Here is a 19,851-nt window from a genome sequence, read left to right on the forward strand (position 1 = left end):
GAGGCGAGTTTAGTGAGTTGTTTGAAGGTTGTCTTTGAAATTGAGGTGTCAGGTGTGATTTAGTGAAAATTGAGTTGTGTGAGATCCGGTGATGATTCTGGTTAATTATAGTGATGTAGGGTGATGACTGTGATTGATGACGTAGGTTATGATATTGATGACAAGATTCGTGATGAATGAGACATGATTGAGAATGATGTGGATATTGATGAATTATGATTGAAATATTCATATGGCTTATTTATCTAAATTATCTGAGATACAAGTTTTCTTGGATAAAGTACCGTGGCTTGCCACCACGTGTTCCAGGTTGAGACTCGATATTCTGTTGACCCTACGACGTAAGGGTGACCGGGAGCATATAAATTCCCGGGAATGGTACCCCCATTGAGCGATTTTATATATATATATATATGAGAAAAAGCTATACATAGACTCATGGGGATGTGCATCGAGGGATTGTGCAATGGTTAGCTACCAGGACATGTCGGTTTGGCTGTATAACCGACAGATAAGTTCATTAGCCACAGGACAGACATGCATCATATGCATTTGTATGTTTTGATTGAGTGTGTATTTGTTTTTATTTGCTTAACTACTTAGCCATGTTCATCTGCTACTTGTTTTACTTGCTGTACTTGAATCCTATCTGTGATTTCTTTGTTTGTTTTGTATGTGTATGTTTATCTGAGAGACCCTTTTTAGTGGAGGCGTGATGAGGATGGTTTCTGGTATGTGGTAATGAAGGTTGAGGCAAGTTGACTAGGTGTTGATTGAGTATTCTAATGTATATATTATTTGGATAGGAGTGAGCGAGGTGAGTTGGGTAGGAAGTCACTAGGCACGTCTTTGGTCCTTTTTGTTTCATTAAACTATTCATCTTACTAATTTGTAAGTTAAAGGAATTTCTTTAAATACCTTTTAAAGTAAGTTTTTCACCAAACTTTTTCAAAAGATTACTTCAAAAAAAATTATTTTATAATGGAATTAATTCTATTTGCAAGTATTTCTTTATTTTGATGGTATTCCCATCCCTACTAAGAACCTGTGGTTTGTTCTCATCCCAATATCTTCTACTCTTTCAGTGATACAGGTTTGAAGACTCAGTTTGAAACTGAGGGTGATTATTGACTTTATTTATGAGTTAAGTTATTTTCATAGAGTTCCCTCACTTGTTGCTTAAGATTTTTATTTTATACAAAGGGATATGTGTTGTATCTGAATTTTATTTTAATTTACTTGTATAAGATTTATTATTATTAGTAATTATGTGATTATTATTACTTGGTGATGTTTGATATATGATTTTTAGTGAGTTGAAAATAATTATCTGGCATTTTATTAAAGATTGCAATACGATTTCGAACTAAAAGCTCAATGTAACATCCCAACTTTTTGAATCAAGTCATTTTTTTAATAACTAATTAATTAATTAAAATGGTAATGATTTAAGATTTGAATTTAAAATTTAAACATATGAAAGTATTAGTGGTAGTAAATCTCTAACCGACAATAAACAACCTTTTAAAATATAGTCATAATTAATTCTACATTTATTAGATTTGAATGATATTTAGTTATATGAAAATATAAGAATACTAGCTCTATTGTGCAAGTTCAGTATAAAATCAAATTCAAATTAAATTAGGTAGATAAATCAGTTACAAGTTCATAGTAGAAAACCACGCTCTTATCAGCCAGCCTAATATACTAACAGTATTTCTAGAATATCTCAAGCTGTGGTTGTTCAATTGACTTTATTTAAGATTTTTTTTAAAGCTAATTCAATTCTCTATAAATTTGTCTCTAATAGCTATTTCCAAATTCCAAACGTAGAAAACATTATAGGGTTCCCAAAGTGACGATTCAGATTGAAGATTTCACCTAAATGCCTCTTAACATAATCTGCACATACCTGAGAGCTATTTAATCCTTCCTTTCTTACTCTATTTCCTTTTTCTATACAAAACATTCTAGTATACACAAAGTCTAGCTATGGAACAAGTCTCTCTTCACTAACAAATCGCATATATTTGCATCAGAATACCTATCGAAACTTTACTCAAGATAGGGGATTTTATGCTAATTTTTATATGTCATATATAGATGTTAGCATTAAATGTCATGATATAATGTCTCTTTCCTTCATACGTATTATGAATTATAATAACAATCTTATGTGTATTAAAGAACTGAGAGAATGATCTTTCGGTAAGGGAAGGTGATCGGCAAACTTTTGGAAACTTTCGATAACGGAAGGGGACTCCCATCAATTTTATAATAATATATCTTGGTTGTCATAACTTCCCTCTTGTGTATGTCTAAATAACCTTGATTGTAAATTGAATTGAAGGAATGATCTTTCGGTAAGGGAAGGTGACCCCCAAAGACAAGATATCGAGATGATCCATCGGTAAGAGAGGGTGATCGATCGAGATGATCCTTTGGTAAGGGAAGGTGATCGCCAAAATGTTTGAGATAAGAACCTTCGGTAAGGGAAGGGGACTCCCACTTTTTATACCGGTTTGAGCTTAATACCTTCCATAAAAGTTACGAGAAAAAGTAATGAAAAGTGCAATAAAAAGTGTGATCATGGTTATTCTTCTTTTATCCTTTTTTTTATTTATGATTATGTTTATTATTGCATTCAAAGATCCTTCTTTATTCAAAGTTCCTTTTGTATGATATATGATATTGTTTAAGATCTTTATTTTATTCAGATTTATTCTGTTTGACTTATCTATGACAATGTTACTATTCTTCTCTTATTTATTATTTATTTTGCCTTGCTTTATGGCCTATGAGAACATCATACCAAGATTTATGAGTTTACCTTTATATGTTTTAACACTATAGCCATTTTGTATGCATCACACATGTCATAACATAGGTAAATGAGAAGTATCTAAAAGTCACACCACTCCGACTAATAAAGACTTTTGAAAATAATAATTAAACAACATTACATTATCACTGTTTTTATTTTAAAACTGGAGTGGCTGGGGATGAATACGATGACACCATATAGATAAATTACTGAGAAACTTTTGTTTTTCACCCCTCTCTCCATACCATCTTCAGGAACGATGCAGTACAAAGTAATACACTGCTCAGTTGAGGTGAAAAGACAAGTGCACCAGTGGGAGCAAGCTATCGAGAACATAGATATAAAACATTAAGTGTTTACCTTAAGAAGGAAGAATATGTGATTGTTTTAGCCATAGTTATACAAATTAAGAGAATTAGGATTTTCGGTGTGTCTTGTTTTATTTTTATTGAGTGATTGTAAATTGTAACTATGATGTTTCTTGTTATAATTATTTGGTATGAGTAAAGCTTGTTATTGTTATGCCTTCATAGTTTAGCATGCCTGTTTTTCATGTTAGTATTTCCAGATCCACTTATATTTTTCAACTAATAACTATTCTAACAAAAACTAGTTATTCAATATTTTTACACATGTAAATTATTTTATAAAAAGATTTTATATTACTTTAAAATTTTCGCAAGATTTTGAATATCAGCTACTAAATATAATCCAGGTAAAGCTTAACTCAGTTTAAAAACATTAGGGTATTACACTCAATATTAAATAACTAATAAGGAAAATAGGTTAGTAACGCCTTACTTTTAGTACGATCATGACGTATTGAAAGTTGAGTTGTTACAATAGTGTTCAAAAAACATTAATCAAATCAAAATTTGATTTTTCATGTACTAACGTTTAGCCTTAAAAAATTATCAAATCAAAATTGACCTTTATATATATACTTATATATATCAGAAACAAACAAAAGATATTTTACATCTTATTCCTTTTATTGTGATCAAAATCATAAAATTTAATAAATAAATCAAATCAAATCAAATATTTGATTATAAATATAACTTTTATATTAAAAAATGATAATTTAATCATAATTAAATAATTAAAAAAATAACTATTAATTTATTAAAAAATCATCTCAATGGAAATAAATACATCACATGCTTAAAAAACAATTTGAATTAATCCTATTAATTCACAAACTTTAAGAAAATAGGAATAAAAATTTAAACACAAAAAACCTGGCTCTGATATCACTGAAGAATTACCATGTATTCATAACACGCAGCGGAAGAAAAGAAGATAATCCTAAAGATCTATTTTGTGTTTAAACTTTATTCCAATAATATAAAATATATAGATCAGATCTAAATACCTGTATACGCTAGTAAAAATCTTTTTCTCCTTCGATGGTACGAAGGCGCTATGTGTATCCACACCGAGGCTAACCGTTGCTATCAACTCTTTGACCAATGGATATGTGATCTAAATTGAGAATCTCTTTGCAACTTTTTACACACCATAAAATTCTTCTCCAAGAATTAGGCTCACATACATTTTTGTATGTAGAAGTAAAGGAATAAAACTCTTATTATTCTCTCACTTTTCCTCTACTACTCTTGGCATACATATATATAATATTTGTTATTGATTTTAAATTTGATTCTCAATTCAAATTTGAATCATATTTTGAAATTCCAAATCTGAATCCTTCAAATTTTATGAATCATATCATAGCAATTTAAAACATAATCGATTTGGATCTTATCCAAATTTATAATTCAAATTCAGAAATAGAATAACTAATTATTCTCAAATCTCATTTAATATTCTCAATTATCATATTATTATTATATTCTTGGTGCTAGCAAAGAATACAATAATATTCTATTTGAATTAATATAATTATTTATTTGATCAAATTAAAATAATAATTAAATAATTCTACAACAAAGATTAGAACACTCGTTAGTGTGTGACTCCATAGGTTCAATACTAAGCGTGTAGTAAATTAGTCATACTAAATTTACTAATCAAGGTTGTCGTCTAGCAACACTCCTCAACGACCCGATAGTATGAAATAATATATTTTTACTAAGAACCTCAGAAGAATAAAGTATAATTCCTTCCATCTTTTTCGACTCTTGGTTAACCCTTAGAGTATGGTTTAATTGTCATTATCAAACTCTAACTTGTTACTATTATTATAATCAACTGTGAATAACCTAAGAAACTCATTTCTTTATTCATTCAATTTCCTTGGTCAATGTTTTATTCATCTCATCAGTCATTATAATCATAGAGCTCAAACTCTTTACCGAGAGTTGATGGATTCCTTATTGACTAATCATTAATTCTACAAGTATTTAAATCATACCCAATATCCATTCAACTAGCACCCTAGGGTATTATGTATCCAGAATCAAAGTATAATAAATACATTATTAATTACTATGATAGGCACAGGTCAAAAGAAACTCTATTACTATGTTCATCTTGAAAATATCCTATTGACAAATATGCGGTAATTATAACTATTAAAAATTCTCAAATTGAGTCAGTTCAATGGTCATATCTCTATATACACAATCTATATATATAATTTAATAAAAGAGATCTATTAATCTCCATTTAATCAAGACATATATATATATATATATATATATATATATATATATATATATATATATATATATATCTTTGCGGATTATAATGTCCTTTTTAATAATTCTATAACCAAGAACAATTTAAATTAAATTATAAAAGATTTATCTCGTAATATTATTATCACTATCATAATGATAAATCTCTAAATTTAATCATGGACCTTATTATATTAACATTTTAATATAATAATAATAATAAATTATTTAACACATGATTGATTAAGGGTGTGTTTGGGAAACTCGTTGGAAGAGAAGAAGCACGTTTAGATTTCTTGAAAGCTTCAACTTTTGGTTTGGCAAATTTTTTTTCATGAACGCAGAAGTGATTTTGCTACCAAAACCAACGTTTACAAGAAACAACTATTTTTAGCTTCTGCGTTTTCCTAATGAGCTTTTAGCCATGGATACTAACCATTTATTTATCTTTTACCAACTTTATCCTTCATGTATATTATATTATTTATAAAATTCTTGTTATTTCTATTTATATGAGCTATATTTTTTATTATTTATTATTTTTATTTTTTTCAACTGTTTATTTGATATTATACACTTTTATAATTGTAATTTTTGTGTATAATGTTTGTTATTATCTTTTTATAATATGATTATTAATTCTATTAGGTAAAGTAAATTAAACAAAAAATTAACTATAAATAATAATAATAATAAAAAATTATAGCATACTAAAAAAAGAATACTAAAAATACTAAAAATATACTATATAAAAAGATCATAAAAAATTTTTAGATTTGTTTCAATTACTATAAAGTAAATATTTAATTTTTTTATTATTTTTAGTACTCTCTGTTATAATTGTAATTCTCATATACTATGTTTTAGTGTAATTTTTTATAACATAGATTATGATTCTATTAAAAAAATAAATTAAATAAAAAATTAATCATAGATAATAATAAAATCATAAATGTTGGATTCCAAATTAATATTAAGAATAAGATTATTGAGAGTAATAGAATAAAAGTACGATGTAAAAAATATTAAAGTAACATTCTTAGTTAATACTTAAAAAAATGTAACATATTTGATTAAATATTCTTTTATATATATATATATATATATATATATATATATATATATATATATATATATAATTTATATTGTTTTATTTTTATTTAAAAATATATTTTATCTATTTTTATATGTTATTTTTATTTTAGTAAGTAAATATTAATTTTATTATAAAATTAATTAATAAGATCTATTTAAATATCTAAATTAGAATGATAGGATAATATAAAAAAAATTATTTAAGTTGAGGTCTATTTTAGTAATTTTTTATCTAACAGTGATTTTGAATGGTATAAGCCAAACAACATTTATTTTACTATAATCAATTTTGATACAAAAATTACCAAACATAAATCACTTTAACACAAATTTACTTTTTATCAAAATCAAGTTTTCAAAATTAATTTTATGCAAACTTCCGTAAAACTGTAATCCAAACACACACTAAAGTGTGGTCATACTACTTATTTCGAACAGTAATTACGTTTGGATTTACAAAGCTTGCATGTATGTGTATAGCATTATTTTCTCGTAATCTTTAATTAGTGTACTCTTTTAATTTTTATATATAAGATTGAGAAAAACTTGATCTAAAAACACTAAAAGTATATTTCTAAGAAAATTCTTAAACTAGCCTCAAATGAAATACTTCATGTATACCATGAAAAGTAAAAATAAAACTTATTCTACCGCATATTAAATATGAAAAATTATATTCTTGTATAAGTAGTGTGCACATTTATCACATGCACGTTATATTGTAAACCGTCTTACCTCAAATTATTAGTATCACTGCTTGTATATAGATGAATTACAATAACGTATTAATGATGAAATTCATATTCGTTATTGTAAAATATAATAAGAGTTAATTAATTTTAATGCACTAATAATAACGTATGAAAAAAATTTATATGAACATCCTAAATAATTTTTAAATAATAATTTAAAAATTAATTATTTTTATTGACATCATAATAAATAATTGAATAACTATTTAAAATTTTTTTATACTATTAATATATTAAAATTAAATTTATATAATAAAAGACAAAATGTTAAAGTTGTACCCATATATAGTTCAATTTATCCTTAGTTATATATCCTGTATATCCGTATATATCACAAATATTTGATAACAAAAAAATTAGTCAAAAATAATTAAAATTTATTTTATTTAGTATTTATTAATTTATATTTAAATTGTTAGAAGATTAAAGTTAGTTTACTAGTATCTACTTAATTTTATAAAGATTATTTCTTATAATAAATATAAAAAATTAATTTATGTTTAAATTGTTTAAAGAAACGCATATATTTTATACAAGAAAATTAATAAGAAAAATTAAAGACGAAATGATCGTTTATACTTTGTAATAATACTTAGGATGATGGTCAACAACTGGCTACGTAAAAATATAATAATTCTGAAATAATCAATAATCATGAACTTTAAAAAGGTGCTTTTTATTGAAAACTATTTTTTAGCTTAAATTTGCTAAATTTTAATCGTATAAAAAACTTAATTTTATGCACTTTTAATATAATATCTTTTATATTAACATTTAATTAGATGTTATTGTTGTCAATGAATAATAGCTCAAATGGCATAGTCTTCCCATATTCAATTAAGATGTTGCGGGTTCGAGTCTTATATCTTTGGTAAAAAAAAAAAAAATTAGATGTTATCGTTACATAGAAAACATAATTTTTGTAAACAATTACATATGAAAAGTTAATTAGTTATTCCGATGATACTTTAATTTTAATCATACACTCAAAAAGTTAATTATATATATTTTTAAAGAAATAAAATAATCGTTTTAAACTTATAAATATTTTTTAAATAAAAAATTGTTCTATATATGTATGTATGTTAACCACTAATAGTCTCTTCACATCGTCACCAATAATTTAGAAATCCAGAAAAAAATGCAACAGCAAAGCACATGCATGAAGGTTTCTCTTCCCACTATCCATTGTATCCAACCACTCATAATGTATATATAAGCTGTCAACCATTACACATACACAAAACACTAAATACTAAACATACACATCATATTATCATTAACTCATTCCTTCAAATATATGATGATATTGATATATAGAGGACACAACAACATACATTGTAGTAGTAGTGATCACATTTCTCAGCACACCATGAAAAAAACACCCCCCAAAAACAAAAGATTACAATATAAATAATATAATTCAAATCAAAAGATATATAAAAATATATAACAACAAACTAAACTAGGCCTTTAATCCGCTAAAATTTTATAAAGACCTTCAACTTTAGTTAATAAACAAGTGAAAATTCAAGTACAATTATTTTCACCTAAAGTTGATAGCTGAAATTTATTTTTAGCTATCAAATTCATATGAATACAACTGCACATGAATTTTCACCTAATAAATAACCGTTGCAATCTTGCAAATGCAGTAAAATGGCAACCGCAATATAAAAGCGTTGGATCTAAGATATGGAGGATATGATATTAGTCCTTTGTCTCTTGACACTTGCAGAAGAAGAACCAGGCTCATTCCCAACACCGCCATTACTTTTCTCCATAACTGCCTTCAAAGCTTCCTGTATTGAACTAATGCAGTATTCGTAACTATTATTATTATTATTATGGTCATGTTGATGATGATGATCCTCATTGGCGGTTGATGATGAGTAGTAATCTTGTTCAGCGGTGATGAACAAGACGTTCTTGACACGGCCACCGAGTGTAGTGATATCTGCTTTGAGGGTTCGAAGCTTCATTGATTTCAAGGTTTTGATGAGTTCAGGCAAGAGATCGGACCTATCTTCGCAGCACAAAGAGGCTTTAATTACCAATTTGCCATCTTCATCAGATGCATCGTCCACAGTGAGCTCGTCGGATTCTGTTGGAACTGAACTCGTCTCTGCGATCATTAATGTTTGCCGTTTCAGTTCCTTCACATGTTGAATCACTTCTGCTAGCAATGATGCTTTATCTGTCTGAAATTATTATTTCATACAATTATCAATACAAGCTAGAATACTGTAATAGATAAAAATTTAGGTACAGTCATGTTCGTATCAATTTGACATATTTAGCTAAATTATTATCTAATTATATTTAAATTTAAATAAAACGTGTAAAACATTATATGAGAAGTTGAAAGTCCATATATATTTTTATTTATGGCAACTACTCAAATGAAGATGCTAAAAACATCTTTTTATGAAGATTCTTGTGTTAAAAGTGTACTTTGTTTGTTTAGCCACACTTTAAAAAAAATAACACTTTTGTAACACATCAAAATCAAACCATACATTTCATCATCTAATGGTAAAAAAGAAGCATCTTCATATAAAGACAATAATAAAATCTTCATGGTAGTATCCACCTTTATTTATTTGGTAACATCAACTTTAAAATGTGATGATAGTGTGATGAGAAGTTGGTAGGTTATGGCATGATAGAAATATTAGTGGTGGTGGAAGCAAGAGTGTGATGCATATATATAATGTGGAAGAGAGCGTGTGTGACTGACAAGGGTGCTTTTCAATTGAATTCTCGAAGGTGAGTTTGACTAATCAATAATCTGTATTAGCATTAAGCAGCAAAGTTAGCAGAGAAGCTTATTAGCTTTTTGAGACTGCTTCTTGGTTCCTCTTTATCGTATCAACCCTGCGACATTAACGGTACCACCTCCCTTTACCCTTTTCTCTCTTCTTTTACTCTATTAATTAGCTTAGCTACTTAATTACTTTTCCTCGGAACTACCACACAACAAAGAAAGACAAGAGACACTCTCCAAAACACAACACATCTAGCTTCATAATTAACTAGAGAGCAATCATACAGAAAGCCTACCTCTATAGTTAAGTTACTAACCAATTCCGTGTTTTTAAATAGTTTCTGATATTTTAATTCCATCAATTTTATTTTTAAAATTGACAAAAATATACTATTTTATTGACAAAATAAATATATCCTAAAATACACACCTATTGTGTTACAATAGTTATATATATATATATATATACCTAAATTTTGTGACAATGATTAAGGAACAATAACAACAATAAGAATGTTTGTTAAGATAAAGACTAAGAAACAACAATACTGGAACAGTTCTTGAAATGGTTTTTATAAATTAATGAAATAAACACATATCAAACCCTTAATGAATCTGTTTTAAAATCCAGATTATTAAGAAATTGAAGTTAGAGAGGAAGAATTGAATTGATTTGATAGAAGAGAAGAAAGAGAAAAGAAGAAGACTTACTTTGGTGGTGCTAGGCAACAAGCTTCTGAGCTTAGAAAGATGATTATTGATCCTCTCTCTACGCCTCCTCTCAGCTTCACTGTGGCTTTTGGAAGCAGCAAGAGCCTTAGCCTCCATGATTTCCTGAGCAGTCATCTTGCTCAGTTCAGCTTGCAGATCAAATGATGAAGTAGCACCCTCATGATGATGATGATATGCTGCTGCAAACTGCATGGAAGATGATGATGGATGAACCCTTCTACTGTTGAAGAAGCTTGCATATGGTGAAGCTTGTTGTTGTTGTTGTGGAGGCACAATAAACGAAGAAGAAGATTCATGGTTGTTGAAGGGTAGTTCTTGTATTGATGGCATGGACCATGGTTGCTGCTGCTGATGCATCATCATTTGATCAGAAGAAGACAACATGTTCATGTTCATCATGTTCATATTGTTGTTGTTGATGAAGCCTCTTCCTCCTCCAAAGATCATGTCATCACTACTCATCATCATCATGTTGTGTTGATGCATCATATTGTTGAAGAAGTTGGCTTGTTGGTAAGAAGATGAAGAATAAGAACACTCCCCTTGATGCTGATTATGATCTATCTCCTGTTTCATTTCCCTTTCATATATATATATACATATATTGAAAAACTCTATTCAACAATAATATTACAAACTCCAAGGCTTTATATAACAATATCTTTGTGCAACTGTGCCTGTTGCAAGTGACAATAATAATATTAATATTAAATTAGTAAATGAAATATGTATGTATATATGGAGATTCAAAATGTCAGAAGCTTATAAGGTAGGAATGTAGGTGTTTTGTATTGTATGATGTGTCTACAAATTTTTTTTATTATTTATTCTGGTTTTGTCTGATGTGACTAAGAAAAAGGGAGGATTGGAAGAAGAACAAAAGCTCGGAGAGGTTTTGCTTTACACTTGCACAAGGAATAAAAATGAAAAGGGTATTCAAGGGGGTTAGTGAAAAGCTAAGAGACATATTAAAAAAGAAATAAAGTGGGACACTACAAAACCTCCTTTTCATGTGTGATCATTCATTATACTCTTCTAATTCTTCCTTCTAATCCTATCATCATCATGCTTTGGGCATTCAATTAATAATTAATTAATCCCCTACCATATTTGTTTATTCAAATATATATAAACCATATAAATATACGATACCGAAATTAATAAATATTAAATAAGATAAATTTTAAAAAAAATATTTTTGAAAATAAATATATGCAAGTAATTTATGATTTTTTTTTTAATTGTTTATCAAGGAGGGAGTTTGGATCTCTCTCTATCTTTCTGGCTCAGTGTCAAATCTCTTTCACTTGGTGGGTGTTTTTCTGCCACAAACCTTTGTGCGGGGTAAGGTGGTGACCCTTTTTATCCTTTTACCCTTCAACAAAACTTTCCTTTTCCTTTGTGCTTTGTTGCTCTCTTTTTGGTTCCTTCATCGTTTTTTTGTTATTTGCTTTACCTTTCTAAATTTTCTTCTCATCTCTCACTCAAACTAGCTTTTTGAGTGCTGCTACTCCACTTTCCTTTCCTCTTACGGCAATCTCTGACCTTATTATGCTTATGGATATCTTTTTAATTACGATAATTTTATGTACTTAATTTTGGAATGTAATATATAAATATAATATTAACATAAAAAATATATAAAATTAATTTTTAGTTAGTCAATATTAGTTAATTTTTTTATTAAAAAATTAGAGTTTAAGATTTATAATTTAAAATGTAAAATTAAAAATTAATGATTTAAAATTTAAGACAGATAAAATAATTTTTTAAAAAAATAATATAAATTGAAAAACATTAATTCTCTATCATTATTCTTATAACATTTATCGTGTGTAAATGAGTATTCTAATTAATTCTTGAAAAGTACTTTGAAAATAGAAAACATGTATTATTGCATAGCACACTAAAGTATTTTTTTTTATTGAATATGGGGAGACTATGCCATTTAAGTTATTAAAACAAAAATGTGAAGAGTGTTTACACTTTACGCTATTAATAAAGTAATCTGCACTGTATTGATATGTTTGAAATTTATTTAATAAGTTAAAATTAAATTCCTCCATTAGACAATTTTTTTTCCACTTTTATTCAAACTGTAGTTCAATGTTCAAAAATTATGTTTATATAACATATAATGCATAAAAAATATTTCATAGCTCAATCATAATTTTATATAGCATGCGCCATCCATAAATGGAATTTGAATTAGATATATCCTATCATGAATTTTTGTCTTCTAAATTAAGCCACAAGAATCCTCGTACAGATCAAGAAATACACACTTTTACAACCCTTATGATAATAATACCAGTATAATATAAGAATAGTGGTAAGATTAATTTGGTTAGTTATTAAGAAGAGTTTATGTTGTCTTCTTGAAGAAATAAAAAATATTTTTTATATAAATATTATTTTTATATCAATAACTAGTACAACTCTACAGAATTTATTTTTACATGTAATTTTATTCTTTATACACAAATTCTATCATGATATCCATAACTTTGGTTCAAGATTTATGGCTGTTTTAATCTCTTTTTTATCCACCATTTCTTTTTTCTTTTCCAACCTATCAATTTTCACCATTAACAAACTCAATGAAGATACACATTGCACATAGCAGCAACTGACTCTCCATGTAATCAATGTAAATAGATTAGATAATTATCTTGATGCAACCAAAATTCCAACTCAATTTGATAGTGAGGCTGCACGTCTTGTTGGAACTGAATCTGCTGCTTATACCGAATGGAAAGTGAAAGACCATTGATAATTCCCTCAAAAACTAAATGTTAGATTGTGCTTATGCTCATCAAGTGTGGACAAAGATTCAAGATCACTTCGCTAAAGTGTCCAAGATTCGTGTTCAGCAATTAAGAGCTCAGCTTAAGACAATCTGCAAGCAAAGTCTTTCTGCAAAAGAATATCTCAAACAGATTAGAGAAGTTGTTGATATTTTGGCCTCTCTTAAACATGTATTATCTCTTGATGATCATGTCACAGCCATAACTGAAGGTTTAACTGAGGAGTATGCATTATACATATCTTCCATCATGACTAAATCTGATTCACTTTCTTTGATTGAGATTGAAGATTTATTACTAGCACATGAAGCAATATTTAAAAGATTTAAAAAAATTGAATTAAGTGTAGTTCATGCAAATTACACCCACACACAAGATCAATTTGATAGAGGATCTTCAAGACCACCCTTTGGAGGACGCAGAGGACGCGGTGGAAGGTTCTCCCGTGCTGGCAGATTTTTCAATTTTGATCAACGACCTCGGTGTCAAGTGTGTTATCGATTTGGCCATACTGCAATGACTTGTTTTCACCGATTTGATTCTTCTTATCAACAATCTACCATGAATTCATCTCAATCTGTATCTCAGGCTCCACCACTTTCACCATCCACTTTTCATAATCTCAGGGCATACTTGGCTACTCCTTTAATATTTTCTAATTCAATGTGGCTACCCGATACTGGTGCTAGCCATCATGTCACTGGCGATGCTCAGAATCTGCTATCGTCATCTGAATATAATGGCTCAGAACAAATTATGTTAGGTAATGGTAAAGGTGCGAGTATTACACACTATGGTAAAAATTATTTGATTAATCTTGATACTCATAGAACTTTCTTGTTGGATAAACTCTTGCATTCACTTGACATTGCACACAATCTTATTAGTGTAACAAAATTTGCAGCTGATAACAATTATTATTTTGAATTCCATGCTGATTTTTGTCTTGTTAAATCTCAGAAAACTCAGGAGGTTCTACTCCGAGAAACACCTAGACAAGAAATTTATGTGTTTGAACGTGTTTCTGTGCCTTGTTCTAGTCTAAATAATATTTTCTCCAATCGGAATTCTAGTGATCATGTACCTAGGGCATTTCTTGCAAAATCTTATTCTTATAAGTTGTGGCACCATCGACTAGGTCATTATGCCTCAAAAATAGTTCTGAGTATAATGAATAAATGCAAAATACATGTCTCTTCTAATATTGTTCCATCTAATGTGTGTGAAATTTGTTACAATGCAAAGATGCATCTTCTTCCTTTTAATCTTGATAAATATAATTACACTGCTCCTTTAAATATGGTTTACTCAGATTTATGGGGGCCTGCTCCGGTAACTTCATATCATGGTTTTAATTATTATATCTCTTTTGTTGATGCTTTTAGTAGGTATACTTGTATATATTTACTGCATTCAAAGTCTCAAATTTTTCAGGCTTTTTTGCAATATAAAACTATGTTCATACAGGTTTTAAGCTTAAGCGATTTTAAATTGATCATGGGTACGAGTATTTATCACAAATTTTTACACAATATCTCGCTGATCAAGGCATTAAGTACAGGTATTCTTGCATGCCCATATACGCATCAACAAAATGGAAGGGCTGAGCGCAAGAATCGTCACATCATAGAGACTGGTTTGGCAATGCTTGCTACAGCATCTCTTCCCTTAATTCACTGGGATGATGCTTTCCTCTTAGCCACATACGTCATCAATTGTCTTCCATCTCTCAATACAAACTTGGTAACTCCTTTTGAACTTATGCACTCTAGGAAACTAGATTATGAATTTTTGCGAGTGTTTGGTTGTGCATGCTTTCCATGTTTAAAACCTTATTCTCAAACAAAATTAAATTTCAAATCTCAATTATAAGTTTTTCTTGGATATGCTCCTCACTATAAAAGGTATAAGTGCCTTACAAATTCTAGCAAAATCATTATCACTCGCCATGTGATTTTTTATGAGCAATGCTTTCCTTATGCAGAATTATTTTCCACTGATTCTGCCCCCTGAGACCAGAACCCATTTTTCTCATACTTCTCTTGTTTTTTCTTTGGACACTACCATCTCCACTGTACCATCTAATTCAACCCTTAATTTATCTCCTGATTCTTCTCATAATTTACCTACACCAACCATAGAGAATGAGGGACTTATAAATCATCCTCACAATAATCAAAGTCCTGATTCTACTTCTCATCCTATTCACACTAAATTTTCACTAACTACACTCCCACCATCCTCATCTAATCCTTCTTTTTCTAATAATCAACTTCATCCTAGTAGTCTCCCTATCTCAAATATCGAGTTACAATTTGGTAGTGCTCCTAAGACTCATATTAAACCCAATAATCATCCTATACAAACTAGATTGAAATCGGGTATTAGTAAACCCAAGTTATATCACACATTGGTAACTCCTCAACTTGATTTGATTAATAATATTCCCTCTAATGTGACTCAAGCTTTACAATCTAAACATTGGCATCAAGCAATGATTGAAGAACTAAATGCTTTATACAAGACCAATACATAGTCTATTGTTGCTGCACCTACAAATACTAAAGTGATAGGCTACAGATGGATATTTGTCATTAAATGCCATCCAAATGGTGCAATTATGAAGTATAAGGCAAGATTAGTTGCCAAAGAAAATCATCAAATAGAGGGCACCGACTATGATCAAGGTTTTGCTCCCGTTATTAAACCTACAACTATTCGGGTTATTCTTACAATTGCATTGAAAAATCAATGGCAAATTCGTCAATTTAATTTTAACAATGCATTTTTTAATGGAGACTTGAATGAATTTATTTTTATGAAATAACCACCAGGTTTTATACAAGGTGATGCTGCCCAGGTTTGTAAATTGCCCAGGTTTAGTAAATAAACATGATGGTGATCTTATCTTATATATAACTAATTACTGGAAATAATTCTTAAACCATACAGTCGATTATTGATCAATTAAACAATGTCTTTTTCCTCAAGGATCTAGGTAAATTTAGCTTCTTCTTAGAAATAGAGGCAAACAAATTAGAATCTGGTGTTGTCCACCTTTCTCAAATGAAATATATTGGGCATGAAAGAATCTAAAGCGATTTCTACACCCATGACTACCTCGGTTAAGTTGTCCAAAAATGGAGAGGATGAATTTGAAAATCCTTCTCTTTATAGGTCGATCATGGGCTCCCTTCAATATGCTACTCTCATCCGTCCTGACATAGCTTTTTCGGTAAATAAATTGTGTCAATATATGCAGAGACCTCTCATTAGTCATTGAAAATGTGTTAAGAGATTATTACGCTACCTCTCTGGAATTATTACTCATGGTCTTGTATTTCATGCTAGCAATGACTTATATTTATTTGCTTTTTCAGACTCTTATTGGGGCTAAGATTTAGATGACCGTCGTTCTATATGTGGTTACTACATCTATATGGGATCAAATCTTGTCTCATGATCAAGTCGGAAGCAAGCATCCGTTAGTAGATTAAGGTTTGGTTTGGTAAAGCTTTTACTTTTCAAAAGTAGCTTATAAAAGCTAACTTTTAAAAGATGGTTTTTTAAAAGTTGTAGCATTTATGTTTGGTAAATTAAATTAAAAATAGCTTTTAATAAATACAAGCAACAACAATTGCATTTGGTAAAATAGCTTTTAAAATTTAAAAATACTATAATAGACATAAATGCAAGCATTAAATTTAAAAATTAGTTAATATATGAGGTTATATTAGACTTTTAAATTTTGAAAAGCACAAGCCAACTTTGAAAAGCTCTATCTTAGGTGCTTTCAAAAGTACCCCGATCTTTTAAAAGCTGCAAGCATAAGTACGTGATCTTTTTAATTTACCAAACACAAAATGAGGAGCTTGAACTTTTAAAAAGCACAAGCACTTCTTCGAAAAGTTTTACCAAACCAAGCCTAAGCACGGAGGCCGAATACCGTGCTCTTGCTGCTGCAGACTCGGAAATTATTTGGATCCAAAATCCGTTACAAAAATTGAGAGTAAAGATTACATTACCACCAACTTTATACTGTGACAATGAAAGTGTTGTCCTCTTGTCCGCAAATCCAATCTTGCACAGCAAAATCAAACATTTTAAGCTTGATCTACACTTTGTGAAAGATAGAGTAAATCAACGTCAGCTACATGTGGTGTATATAAGAGCCATTGACTAGGTGGCTAATATATTTACAAAGCCTATTTTCTTGAATTTATTTACAAAGTTTAGTATCAAACTACTTAAGGTTGTTTCTAAAGCCACCTTAATTTTGAAGAGGAATGATAATAATACCAGTATAATACAAAAATAGTGACAAAATTAATTTAGTTAGTTATCAAAAAGAGTATGTGTTGTCTTCTTAAAGAAAAAAAAAATATTTTTTATATAAATACTACTCTTATATCAATAACTAATAACAAGTAATAATACAACTCTGCAGAATTTATTTTCACATGTAATTTTACTTTTCATACACAAATTCTATTAACTTAAGACCTAAATAGGCACCACATGGTGATCAATAATTTTATTAGTAGGTGTTTTAATTTTAATTAAGACACTTGGTATAATAAGTAAAACATATATTCTATATACCTCGAGTAAAATTTACCTTTTATTTGTAGCACTCTATCTTATAAGTGCCCTAACTCATCAAACTTGCTAATATATCTATATATATTCTGTACACAGTAATTAATACATAGAATAATGTATAGAAGTAAAATCTAATTTTTTATTGTTATAAAGTTCATAATGACTTATAACTTTGTCTATGTGTGAGAGAGAAAGAACCATGGCGATGGCAAACACAAGCACTGTTGAATAAACACACAACACAGATTGTCGACCGACCAAGGACTATATATAAGACTGATATAGTATCATCATCATTATTAATAGCTTAGCCAAACTTTTTCTTTTCGTTTCTTTCCCTTTAAGAATGGAATTAAAGTTTCATCAAAATTTAACTTTTCTATATACGAGGGTAATATTTTATATATTGATAATAACTATAGTATATATAGATGAGATACTATAGATTATAATAGAGCTAGGTTCTAGTGGCAACCTTAATTTTCCCACTGAAGTTAAGGTATATTATATTTGACTAATCGTACAACATAATAGTTTTCCACATCATTTTTAATTAGTTACTATATATATATATATATATAATTTACTAGCAAGCAGGATTCATAATTACTAATTAGTATAGTAGTAGTTAATTATTTAGGGTTTGTGGGGTTAAGGCATATCATTTTCAATGGTGGTAAGGTACCTCGGTCAATGCAAGCCCCTCCCACGTTCTTCTATACACTTGCTATGTCCACGCCACCCTTTCTCCAAGACTATGTAATCATTGTGTCTTGGAACACACTCCACCTTCTTCCACAGTTATTCCATTCCACACACACCCCCCCTCTCTCATACTCATATTTGTATATGTGTGTGCCTTTAATTTGCCTTGGTTTCAGTCCTAACTAGGTGCACTTATTTATATTTATTTTATTCTCTTAGTCACATTATGATTTATAGATACTCATATAAATACAGTACATAATATGATACCATACAAAATAATATATAGACACACAAATTTTAAAATTTTATAAAATATAAAAAAAAAAATATATATATATATATATATATATATATATAAAATATTTTTTAGATAAATTATAATAATATCTTAATATTTTATTAATATTAAAATATAAATTAATTTTTTAATTATTTTTAGGTAAATTGATCTAGTTTCCTAAAGGTGCGCCGAGGTATGCTCATGTATACTCCTTTACGAGTTATTATTATCTGCAGCATCTATTCCATGCTTAAGTTAGTGTAAATCCAAATTGTATTTTTTTAAAAAAAAATAGTACTTGGACTTAGAAAAAACATACTTCCTTTTATTTTTTTAGTTATATTTTATTCTTTCTGTAACCAACTTATAACTTAGGATTTATTAAGAAAATCAATGTACATTGTATAATCAATTTATTGAGAAATATTGTTATTTCACCGCTTTATTTTTTGATTGTTAGTCCGAGAATTATTGTGGACAGAATATTTGTTAAATATAATTTTTATTCTATAATATTTTTTAATTAGTCCTATTCAAAAACTATTATAAAATATCAGGCTAAATTTTTTTATATATAGTTTGATTTTTTTGTGTAATGTTCTAAAATAGGAATTTTTGGGTGAAATCTAAGAATGAGTT

At 28.6% G+C, this 19,851-nt stretch overlaps 1 protein-coding gene and 1 long non-coding RNA gene across 2 annotated transcripts; one reads left to right on the forward strand and one right to left on the reverse strand.

Annotated features, from left to right (window-relative positions):
* Window positions 1-8,589: 8,589 nt before the first annotated feature.
* On the reverse strand, window positions 8,590-11,753 carry LOC112779494 (transcription factor bHLH30). The gene is made up of 2 exons (XM_025823790.3): window positions 10,795-11,753; window positions 8,590-9,517 (listed from the first exon to the last, which is right to left on the reverse strand). The coding sequence occupies exons 1-2, from the start codon at window positions 11,389-11,391 to the stop codon at window positions 9,005-9,007; spliced, it is 1,110 nt and encodes a 369-aa protein (XP_025679575.1). The 5' UTR covers window positions 11,392-11,753; the 3' UTR covers window positions 8,590-9,004.
* LOC140181961 (uncharacterized) lies at window positions 10,021-11,486 on the forward strand. Its single transcript, XR_011877666.1, has 2 exons — window positions 10,021-10,207; window positions 10,715-11,486. It is a non-coding gene; the product is annotated as an uncharacterized lncRNA (long non-coding RNA).
* Window positions 11,754-19,851: the final 8,098 nt, after the last annotated feature.

Source organism: Arachis hypogaea, chromosome 19, assembly GCF_003086295.3.
Source record: "Arachis hypogaea cultivar Tifrunner chromosome 19, arahy.Tifrunner.gnm2.J5K5, whole genome shotgun sequence".
Lineage (NCBI taxonomy): Eukaryota > Viridiplantae > Streptophyta > Magnoliopsida > Fabales > Fabaceae > Arachis > Arachis hypogaea.